The sequence below is a fragment of the Photinus pyralis genome, unplaced genomic scaffold, assembly GCF_008802855.1.
Source record: "Photinus pyralis isolate 1611_PpyrPB1 unplaced genomic scaffold, Ppyr1.3 Ppyr1.4_LG3a, whole genome shotgun sequence".
Taxonomy (NCBI): domain Eukaryota; kingdom Metazoa; phylum Arthropoda; class Insecta; order Coleoptera; family Lampyridae; genus Photinus; species Photinus pyralis.
In genome coordinates, this window is record NW_022170509.1 from 497,728 (window position 1) to 509,541 (window position 11,814).

Genomic DNA, 11,814 nt, shown 5'->3' on the forward strand with positions numbered 1-11,814 from the left:
TTCGCATGCAGAAAAGGGCCCACAAAGCTAAAGGACACTTCAATATATGGCACCAAGCTACAGATAGTGGGAGAAGGTAAATTCAATACTGCCGCCTTTGGTTGGAACATTCTGTATGAAAATTAGTATTGTTAAAAGGCGATTTAGAGAGACTAATTACACCAGTCCTGCTTTGCAGGAGGTATATCTAATCTTATGTGTAAACAAAACGGACAAACACACTGTATATATCAATTGTTTCCTTCAACAAACAGCTATGGATGGTTATAATCCCTTATTTCCTATATTAATTTCTTGCGCCCATGTAATATTTAAATTCAAATAAAATAGAAATCAGGATACTACAAAATGAAAGACAAACATTACCTTAAAGCCAAGTTCTCCTGGATTTTCTGGATCAAAGTCGTACAACGCGGTACAACATGGAGTCCGTGATATAGGCGTTCGTGCAGGTGATTTCATGGGGGACGGCAATGGTGAGGCTAAAAAATGAAATTGTTACCAAAAGCTATAAAATCAAATAGATAACGGATACAGGTGCGCCTATCTACGCATACAAGCCAACGTTCACAAGGCATACACAAAGAGCTACAATAAGAACGTAAGCACATGAGAAAAAGAGAGTTACCATTCGCGGAGTGTTGCCCAGGACGTAAATCTAGTTGCACCTGAGGCTTATGTTGCGGTGAAGACACCTGGGAAGAGCCTAACAAGACATCTGCATCAGAACAACAACCAAAGCAATTCAGAAACCCTTCACCACGTTTGGCACATGCAAACATTTTACACAAAATTTACAAACATACTTTACACCTCGGAAAACTATTTCATCAGTCATAACTCTCTGTCACGGCCAGACTAAATTTAAAATAGACTGGCACACTTCCAAATGATTCACCTCGTGTGAAAATTATTACATCAAAGCTAAACTCATCTACACAAATAACAATGTAATTTGAGATAGTCACGTAGAATATTGGCGATTGTTACGTGCATACAGGTTAAGAGTTAGAAAGGATGTGGATTACCAAGGAAATGGGTAAAAAATAAATGAACCTTAACCAATAGAATGCTACTTACCCCCCAATCCCATTATACAATTAATAAATAATTAACAATAAATAAATCGAATGGGTAAAATAAAAAAAATAAATAAAATACCTGTTACGGAACTCCAAGGGTCAAAAGGGTCAGGTCTGGTATATTGAGGAATTTGTTTGGGTAAAGGTCTCGGACGTTGCTTTAGATTATTATGTGTGATTGATAGAGAATTGTGATGATTTGTACCATTTACTCCATCCGATACACCTTCTATATTCAAATCACCCAACGTTTTCGGAACGAACTCCATTTTCGGACGATTTGCCGCCTCGTCCTTCCTAAAAATAACAGAAAAATATGTAAATATTTGTCCAGTACTGTCTACTAGTGATGCGCAAGACATTCGGCAAGGTCTGTGTCCGTATCCGTCATTTTTTGAAGGATCTTAAATAGATCTTTTTCATTTTCCAGTTCTATTTGCTCTCTTTGCTAGGAAGCATAAAATTGCATAAACGTTTTTGACCTTTTTGCGTACAGAAGATTGGTTTTACATATACAGCACACAGATCTGTCTGAAATGCACTTTGACCTTGTTTTGATCCACAAAGCAAAGCCCCCAAAATAATGGATGTGAAGTTATTTTGATAGTTACAGGAACCATGGCACTTAGTTATTCAATACTTGTACTTGGTCCAGACTTTGATATGAATTATAGGAAGAAGGGTAATGGTAATACTATCATTGTGTAAAACTGTAAATTATTACACATGTGAACCTACACTGTAGTATCTCGATTTAATGGACAACCCTAATTATGTGCAAATTCCTTGCGTTCATCGTTTTTTTATTTGATTTGATTGCTCATTTAGCAAGTTTAGTTCGAAATAATGTTTTGTTAAAGTTATCTCACTTAAATCCGGTCATTGGGATAAGAAAACACAGATGTTTAATTTCGAAGACGCAAAATCAAGTAGAAGAGCGCCGAAAACTGAATGAAGGAAGAATTTAAATAGCAGACGAAGACGTGGTGGCGGTGCCGTTAATCGTTTTTTGGTTTGGTTACTCTAACCAATTTATAACATAGTCTGTAGTATAATATTTACACCTGTGACACTATTTTCTAAGATAGTAAAATGACATGTTGCCTACCTATCTTCTGTACGATTTATTTAATGCAACCAGTCATACTTATGTGTATAAGATACCCTAAAAAGTCTACTAAAATATGTAACTTGGGGCATTTCTTAAATTAATATTAAATATATGAATATAATACTTACTTGACTAATAAAGTTTCTGTTAGGCTTCTAAGTACCTCAGTACACTGACTGTGGTAATCTAATAAACCTTCAGCAAACGTTGCTAACTGTGAAATTTGTTCTACCTGCGAATAATAAGTTTTAACAACGAGCAACCCGGCACTCTGACGGATACTTACATCATTTTCTAATAAATTAAACATTCCCATTTGAGCTAAGTGGAGAGATTCTGCGAATTTATCTTCGGACATTTTGATTTCTTCATCTGTAATATGTGAACCTGTTTCATAAGTTCTATATCAGTAAACTAAAAACAAAATCTAAAAACCACGGAAAAACAAAAACTAATCATTTGAAACGAAAGAAATGTGACATAACTGTATTTTACATGGTAATGGTAAACACACTAGCAATAAAACGTCTTCAGGCACTACTCATTTGTTGGTCAAGAACAGCTTTAGGAATACTTTACTATGAATGATTGGAAGCAAAACTACAAAAAGGAATTCTGAGAAAATGGTGTAATCACATACCAGAAGACCGCCTTTGTGTTCTAATTGGACTAGAATAGGGACTTGGAGTCTTAGAAGCTATAAAATGTTTACATTTACAATAATGTTTTACATCCTGAAATCGTGTAAAGAGTAGGTGTAGATCTGACAATTAACTATGTTATCTTTTACATGATTTCATTGCTCATACATCTTTGCCGATATTAGTTATGGTAAATTGAATAGTACTGGTGCCTTTAAAATTAATAGATGTGCAACAAACGGCCAATTCTTTAGTGAATCTGTCAGCAGTTGACAATTAAACGCGTAAGATAAAACTGTGTTTGTGGTTGTTTGTTAAATATGTAAACAAAAATTGAGTGGTAGAGAAAACAAACATCTTTTTTCAAATAAACCGAGGCTCCAAAATGCTTCATCTGAGATCTACCCAATCTCCCAAAATATGACGTTTCCAAGGAGGTAAATACAAGACATGTGGTGCACATGGTTTTCCAAAATATTCTTTAGATACTTTACATATCCCATTTGCCCTATTACAACAACTTTGGAGTTGTAGGCGAATATATTGACTTTCGACTTAATAAGACACGGTACAGTTGCCGGTGCAACGCCTCTTTGGCTCTGGGTTTGTCTCCTCATTGCAACTTCCAAAAAGGTTTTAATACTAGCTGTCCCACCTCACTCTATTACGGAATCTTTTATATCTAACCTCTAGCGCAATCTCACTTCACGCAGGGGTAAGTACCTTTCTCCCTACTCCAAAGATAATACTACACTAGATAGACACAGTAAATGGAAGTGTTAAATGATGGAAAAAAAATCCAAAACGAACAATACGTGAATAACTAAATATTTTTTTAAATATCAAGCAAGTCACACCTGGCTGCCAGCCTGTGTTTGAAAAAGGCATTTGTTAATTAGCTACTAAAACAATCAAATATTTTTAATCAAAGCACAGTAGAAAATAATAATAATATTTTAAAAAAAACCATGTGACATTATTAACCGCCCCTAAAGGTAAGGGGTTTATAAAGAAATCTACAATGTGTAAAAAAAAGACTTTTTGTGACAGGGCTATGAGAACCTTTTTGTAGCCATTAACGTCTTCTTTTCCAAATCCGTCCAAAATCTGGTGGCGAGGGTTAGCTAAGAAAATTAGGTTTCTAGTTGGCGCCTGTTCATCATGTTAAATTAGCATTCTTGAAAACTATCTAATGTAAGAGCAAACTTTATACGTATAGTAACTCCAATACTGATTTTGGAAAATTTGATAACAAATTCCAAAAAAATCAGAATTTTTTTTACAATTCCGCTTAGAAAAATACATTTGCAAAGGGTATACTTAAAAGTCTTCTAAGTATATGCTGAGAAACAAGAATCATCTCCCAAACGATACATTTTGGACACTCAAGTTTATTTTTTTTTAATATTAAGCACCTTTGTTCATTCTTTAAACGTTCATTGTGACACCATTAAAGAAACTGAGGGTTTGCTGGTGAGTGTTTGTGTTTGTTTTGGATCGAAACTTAACAAAAGAACTGTATAATGTCACCAAGTGGCTACATACCTTTTGCTTGTCTTCTTCTTTTGCAATCAAAATCTAGCCTACGCCCTTGCAGTTTTTTCCGATGGTGCTAAAATGAATTGTTAGTAACAATCTCATTCCTAATTACAAAACAAGTTGACTTAGTGAATAGCAAAGGCAATGTGAATGAATTCACCGAGAAGCAAACAACTTCCAAAAAAGTGTACACCATATTTAAAATATTTGATATTTAACGGTATTTGTAAGTAATTAACGTGTATTTGTAGGACTTAAAATATTTGAAAAGTAATCAAGCATTTAATAAGTAATCAGAACATTTTCAATAGAATCAAAATATTTAATAAATAATCATAGATAATTAAAATACTCGAAAGTAGTAATTTAAGTAATTGAGATGTACTTGAATATATTTGAAGTAATTAAGAAGTATTTGGAGATACTCTATATATTTGATAAACGTCACTTTTTGAATCATTCCTTTTCGCTATCCACTTCTCGTTTCACTGGAAAGGATGCCAACTTTCAATTCAAGTGGAGGACTATTATACCATATTGTACTATAATTGGTTAGGCATATCCATTGTGAACGAGTTCAAAGTATCACTTTGAACTGTCACACTCAGTGGGCCCTTTGGAAAATGCTAATAGCATTAGTATCTTCCTACTAAAAAAATCCTAAGTAGGTATATAGTTTATCGAGTATTGTATGGTGGTTTCTACGCATGAAAATTAATAAGAAAAAGTGATTTCCTGAGAAATTTTGGTGCAGTCGATTTTTGGTAAAAAAGGAAGGTTATACACTGCCTTTTTTTGAGCCCCGAAAAAAAAATTGTCTCAGATCGACCCGGAAAAAAAAATTTCTTATAGAATGTGGCCTGTAGAATCCATAATTTCAAACAGTTCCAAGATTGGGCTACTAGTTCAAAAGTTACAGCCCTTTAAATTTTTTTTCGAAATTGGTTTCTAGTCTATAACTTTTGATTGAGAAGTATGATCGAAAAAGTACGAATTGTTTTGGATTCTGTTGGTGGAACCCCCAAAGCAGAATGAGAGGCAGAATGATTTAAAGGTTTCAACAATAATGTCCTCAAACTTTCTCCAAGTAGGTACGCCAGAATGGTGCCTCGCAAAATCAGTTCTGAGTTTTTTAAAAATCACTTTCTTGAAACAAAGTGAACAAACTACAGGCTCTCTGGATTTTGCCAAATTTGTTATTGTCAATGCAGAGAAAAAGCATTACGAACTGCAGTCACTGATCGGCCGGGCGGGGATGTATATTTTTAAACGGTAAAATTGACCCTTCCCCACTTTTTTCAATTTTTTTGGAAAAGCAAAGTTGTACCGCATTTTTCCGAAGGGAAAACGCGTTTGCTATTTATGAATGGGCGGCACAGGCTGACGGGCGTCGAGGTGTGACCTTGGGAGCATAATTTTTTTACATCCAATTGTTTAATCTTTCTGTAGCAATCCTTTTGTTTTTTGCGACGCTATCGCACTTTCGCTCGTTGTTCTGCTTGGGGGGGATAGTGGAAGTAAAAGAAACACATTTCAGCTGAGATTAAGGGAAAGGATTTTACCAGAGCCTACTACTGATTTTACCCATACCTTATGTATTAACATTTTTGACCTTGTTCACTAAGCATTTCAGTACGCAAGCCAACATGACGTGTCAACAACTTGACCTTACCATTATCAAACATGTAATCAAAATACTAAACAAGTAATGAAAGTATTTGAAATTGTAATTGAAAGATTGAAAAAGGAATTAAAATATTGAAAAGATAATTAAAATATTCACAATGTAATCAAAGTACTGGAAATGTATTTGAAGGTAATGAAAAGACTCAAAACATACTCAAAACGTAATTAAAGTATTGAAAAGGTAATCAAGTAATTAAAAATTCCACGTGTACACCATATTTAAGGAGTTATTTGCCCCTCGGAATTCACCAAGTCAACCAGAACTTATTTCATGTAAAACTTGCAATTAAAACAGTCTGGTCTTATAGTTAATGTAGTAATATTCTAACCATAACTTCTTTAAGGTCCTTCGTTTGTAAATGGTGTAAAGGTTCCAAGAAATTTTGTTTGATATTATCGTCCAGCGAATATTTGACGTCCGCCATTTGTTTCAGAGATTCACCCATTTCCACAAGAGCTTGTCCAAACATACTGTCGTCTCCTAATTTTCGACCATATAAAAGCATACAGTCTCCTAGAACACCTTCTGGTTGAGGATACGTGTTCGATTTAGCTTGACCACTAAGTTTGCTTATTCCCTTAACTGCTGCCATTTTAGCTCTCGCCGTCGGATTTGGTTGTAAAAATTCTTTAGTTTTGGTTTGTAACTCTTCCACTAATTCATATGTTACATCGGTTTTCTACAAATCGAAACGGTTCAAAAGTTGTTCGCGATGAAAATTACTCACCCTTTCCATGTCCATAAAGTCCAAATCCAGTTTTGTGCCTTCCGCACCTCCCATTTTTTCAGTGACATACTGAAAATAAATCGCCAAATCAGTTAATTTTGCAAATACAATATTTCAAAGATATCGGGAATTGTAAAAAGGAAACCGGACATATTTAATGACAGTAGTAATGATAACAGATACCACATTATCAAAATGAACAATGTAACGATCTTGTACCAACACACAATTTATCATCGAGTTCATTGTCGGATAGGAAAATCCTAATTTTACTATTCTCAGTAGTCGAAATCCGTTTGTAGTGATAAGGACATGCGAAAATTAGAGCAATTTTTTTTACAACAAGTAGGTACATATGTCACAAAAGTTTGGGCGGCAAATAAACTAAATGTCCAAAAAACGATTTTTGATTAATAGTCAAAATCGCCATCAACTTAAATTTGTTTCCACCAATAAATATTATGTGCCACACTTTTGTCAACGTCATGTATATACGGACTACGAAGGAGCTTATTTTGTGACGAGAAGGTCACATAAACAGAGGTCCGCAAACGCTTCGTTACAGGGTGTTAAAATTCCAAGATTTTCTAAGTTTTATATCTCCTCGAGTTTTTGAGATATTTCGTTCAAATTTAATATAGAAATATAAGTTACGTTAAAGGGCTTACATCATTGATCATAGAAATGGTAGTAAGAATCTACATGGTTTTTTCAAGGGTCATGTTCCTTTTTCTACTCCTTAACTTTTTTTTGGTGCACCACTAGTAGACTATGAAACAAGAATTTGGAAACTTTTTGGTTTCTTGTAAAATTGTAAAGTGTTTGCGGACCTATTTTTATATGAACTTTTAGTCATAAAATATGCCAAAGAATTATCCCCTTACGTAGTTACACCACATTTAGGAACACTCTGTATAATAAATGATTGTATGGAATCACTCAAGACTGCGACTAAATTCCTAAAACTCAATTAAGATGAGTGAGATACATCGGTAAGGTTTTAGACGTTGTCAATACCATGCACTGTTATAATTATATAATTAGTCAATTAACAACGAAAACCTTCAAAGACGATGCTGAAAATATAATGCATCTAAAACAACTTATAGGTATCGACTAGCGCGTTATAAAAGATCAATACCAAGGCAACCGTTCATGTGAAGCAGAACAATATGTATTTCCTTTTACAAGCATTTTGAATGAGCATAAAACCAAAATAAACACGTTTACACAACGAATCAAAAGCACCAAAAGACTTATTTTTGTATTTATGGAAACACGAACTTCATACACGGTAGCAAGTAAATGTTCAAAGCGAATCCCAGTAATAAGGATTTACTACAGTATATAAGCTATCATCTTTCTCGCGCCTGAAAGATATAAGTACATGTTCTAAATGCGTAGACCGACAGACTATTATGTATACTTGCATAAATAATCTATCTTTTGGAAATTCGAAAGTGGCTATACAGATCTATGAATATCTTTTGCAAAAATAAAAGAAAATCTTTAAAAAATCTACCAAAGAAGGTATATGTTGTTGTGCACACAATGTCATGTAGACGTTATTTCGGTCTACTGACGGGACACCCTGTGCATGAGAACATTTCAGTTTGTTTATTACGTGTAAATCTGGAGGATTATCTAGGAATTGTTTGTAGTTGCGTGTTGTTTAATTGGATTTGTGTGAAATTACGTGTTAAAATGTAGGGACATCTGGTCGTTTGCGATAAGAAATTTTGTTATCGGACGAAATTTAATTAACGCACGTGTTCTTATCGCTGTTAGAATTTGCGGAAGTTGATCGACGCCACCGAGTCTCTCGAAATGAGAAGTTTTAAGACAGTATTAGGATTTTCCCGAATGTGTACCAGGAGAGATTATAAGTTTCAATTTTAATTTGTTTTAAGCTAACTGAACAGCTGTTTTATTTTTTTTTATTTTTTTTTTTATTTATTTACGTTCCTGTTTGGGTGCAAAGCACTTACAGTTGTCAAAACAAAAAAGGTTTACAGGTAAAAGTGTATATAACATGACAAGTCAAAAATAAAACAAACAAACAAACAATAATAGGTACATTAACACTAAAGCACACTACCAACTTACATCTGACCTGTTTGTAAGTTTCACATGATCCACAAATTCATATTATTATGGGTATGATCGCACGCCATTGCACACAGAAATGTATAGGTTCCTCTTGGTGCAAGGAAAAAGCATAATACAAGCGCAATTTATAAGAGAAAGATCATCAAAGTTCCAGATAACTGTCGTGCTCTGTTGTACAGGTTTATTTGTTTGACCTTGGTGTGGTCAGTAAAGCGCAATTCAGATGAACTACACAGCGTATTCCGTAATAAATTGAAAACGAGGTCAATGGTTCTGAAATTTGCGTTTTTTCTTTAACTTTTGTCTCGGTGACCGTAACGGATAATAGAAGAACGGATCGGAATCCCTAGGTATTCGAGTTTTCCAAACAAAATTGTAAATACAGAACATCTAAAAACTCCAAAATTATTTATTTATATATTATTGTTATCTATTGGAAATTAGTTTTATCTTTAGTACTCTAATTAAAGGTCTCAACGAAAGGAACTGTTTTCTGCCAAGTACCGCCCTTCTCTCTAACCGCCTATCAAAATGGAGAGGGAGAGACTGGATTTATTCTTCATGGTACTCTAATGAAAGGTCCCGAAGGGAATTGACTTAAAGAGCGTGCTAAATCTCGGGAAATCTGCCCTAGTTGTTTTGTTGAAGATGCAGGTCGTCGGTTTCGAAATAAAGTGTGCAGAAGAAGTTAAGCGATCTTAATAAAAGATTTAAGTTAGCGTCAAGGGAAACGATCTGTCCGTATTCAGAAAAAGTTAGTTCGAGCGTTGATAACCAAAGCACAAGTACAAGTTAAAAGTTCTTCATCTTCATCTTATTTATCAAAATTCAGTTTAATAAAGAAAATGTGAAGTTCCCTGAAGCTGTCATCGAGAGTTTTTAAAAAGTGCCGCTGAATATCGGAAACCCTTTTACGACCAGATTAATTGGATTATTAAAGAGAAAACTGTAGGTAATTTAAGATTCTTTTATCGCCCGTCTGCGTGCGGGGTATTATGTGCAAACAAGCTTTGTAAGGTTTTCTTTCTTGCAGGGATTTTGATCATTTCAGTCGGTATAAATAAAAGTTAAACACTTATTGTAATGACTGAAATGTAAAAGGTAATCGAAACAAAAATTAGTTACTCCCCCTTGTTACACGCAATGTTAATTATTGGAAGATAGCTCTCTTTGCGAATGTTATCTCTTGAAACTGAGCGGGAATTTCAACATGCAGGTATTTTATTATTAGAACAACGTTTCATTAGCGCTATAATTCCACGAAAATGTTTAATAAAGCTTTACATTTTCAGTAATGTGGGCGTACTATACGGGTGCTTTACCTTTGTACAGCACGAGTAATGAAAAAAAAGCCCCTGCACTGTGTCCGACTAAAATTTGATTAAATTCTAAGCACGCGAGCTGTATAATTAATTGAAAGTGCAAAAACCAATTTGGTGTATTAATGAAATTTCCATAGTTACATATAATGCAATAATAAACGGGTCTCGGTGTAGCTAAACTAATAAACTGTCTTATGACCAAAATAACAGAAAAAGTAGGTATATACACTTACCTGATTACATTTGTTTATTTGCTTTTTCAGTCCTGCAAATGCCATATTTATGTCTGAAACAATAATAGAATGTTAACAAAGCGAGAACATCTCTTTACACATGGAATAAATAATAGTAGCGGAATTGTTATTATGTAAGCAGTAATAGTCTAGATCTTGAAAGCAATTGGTATAACAAACCATAATCACTACTAATGCAATTGCCCCTTGTATTACAGGCAGGTGTTTGTCTTTGCTTTGCAAGAGCTCAATGACTCCAACTTTTCTCTTATTTTCTGTGCAAGGATCCAGGGCCGGATCTAGCATGGGGCCATGTGGGCCCGGACCCATAGCGGCAAAAACCAAATTTGGGAAATAATTGTACAGTATTATCGTGGAAAAATAACATAACTTCTTAAAAAAATGAAGTTGGGCACCAACTTAAAAGTAATCACGAAATATGGAGTTAACATTAAATTAAATATAAATTATATGAACTTTACATTAAGATTGTGGAAAATTTAGGGCTTCTCCCGCAATTGTTTGTTGAAAACGCTTAATTAAGGTGATCTGTAGCCATTTTTATCAATTTCATGATCGTACCTGGGGGGGGGGGGCTCAATAACACACAAGGACAAGAGAGGGACAGTAAATAAAAATAGTTATTTGTTTGTAATTCGAATTACAGATATTATACTTTGTTTCAATAACACTATAAATCTCATAATTAATATAAAACATGTTAATTAAATTAATTAAATCTCTGAGCAAATTAGGAGGAAGAAAAATGTATTAAGACTTTTTGTAAAGAGTAAAAAATATTGCATATTTCTGGTTGAGGTAAAAGTGCATTTAATTGGTTGGGGGAGGGGGCGGTGATTTCGAGGGGCGCAATATACAGGGTGGTGACTTGCGTAACGCATCATAGGGATTTCAGTGTAAAATTCGATTATTGGCTCTCCAAATTATTTTAGAAAATTTTTTTCACCAATCAACCGTATTAGTTTTCAATTTTTGCATAATAAAGACGGAAAATTGGAAAAATAAAACCCCCATCTTTTTCAATAAACTGTGATGCCATGGAATTCCCAACCCTTAAAGTTTGGTCGAAATCGGTTCATAATTACGAAAGCTAGAGTGTTTCTTGGAAGTGATATAACCTATAAATATACTGGTACCATTACAATAGGTGGATCTAAATCTACCTAGAAGAAGAAAATGGCTTAGAGATTATACCTACGTTGTTTTTTTTTATCAGTCATCATGCAAAGTACTTAAAAATTATGAACTTTGGTATCATAACAAGATTTCGCATTTGGTTTCTCATCAGATGGCAATTTCTAATTATTAACGAGCTCCTAGCGAGTTCATGCTTTCTGTCCGT

At 34.3% G+C, this 11,814-nt stretch overlaps 1 protein-coding gene across 9 annotated transcripts; it reads right to left on the reverse strand.

The window, feature by feature from the left end:
• Nucleotides 1-34: 34 nt before the first annotated feature.
• Nucleotides 35-10,566, reverse strand: LOC116165846 (endophilin-A-like). Of its 9 annotated transcripts, none has more exons than XM_031480546.1 (10): nt 10,452-10,566; nt 6,788-6,856; nt 6,389-6,739; nt 4,380-4,446; nt 2,834-2,890; nt 2,480-2,580; nt 2,322-2,425; nt 1,288-1,379; nt 629-706; nt 35-482 (listed from the first exon to the last, which is right to left on the reverse strand). In XM_031480546.1, the coding sequence occupies exons 1-10, from the start codon at nt 10,494-10,496 to the stop codon at nt 334-336; spliced, it is 1,113 nt and encodes a 370-aa protein (XP_031336406.1). In that variant the 5' UTR covers nt 10,497-10,566; the 3' UTR covers nt 35-333. The 9 variants fall into 9 exon arrangements, with proteins under 9 accessions (XP_031336406.1, XP_031336408.1, XP_031336405.1 ...); XM_031480545.1 differs by having other exon boundaries at nt 36-482; nt 629-718; XM_031480541.1 differs by having other exon boundaries at nt 37-482; nt 629-718; nt 1,162-1,379; nt 2,480-2,565.
• Nucleotides 10,567-11,814: the final 1,248 nt, after the last annotated feature.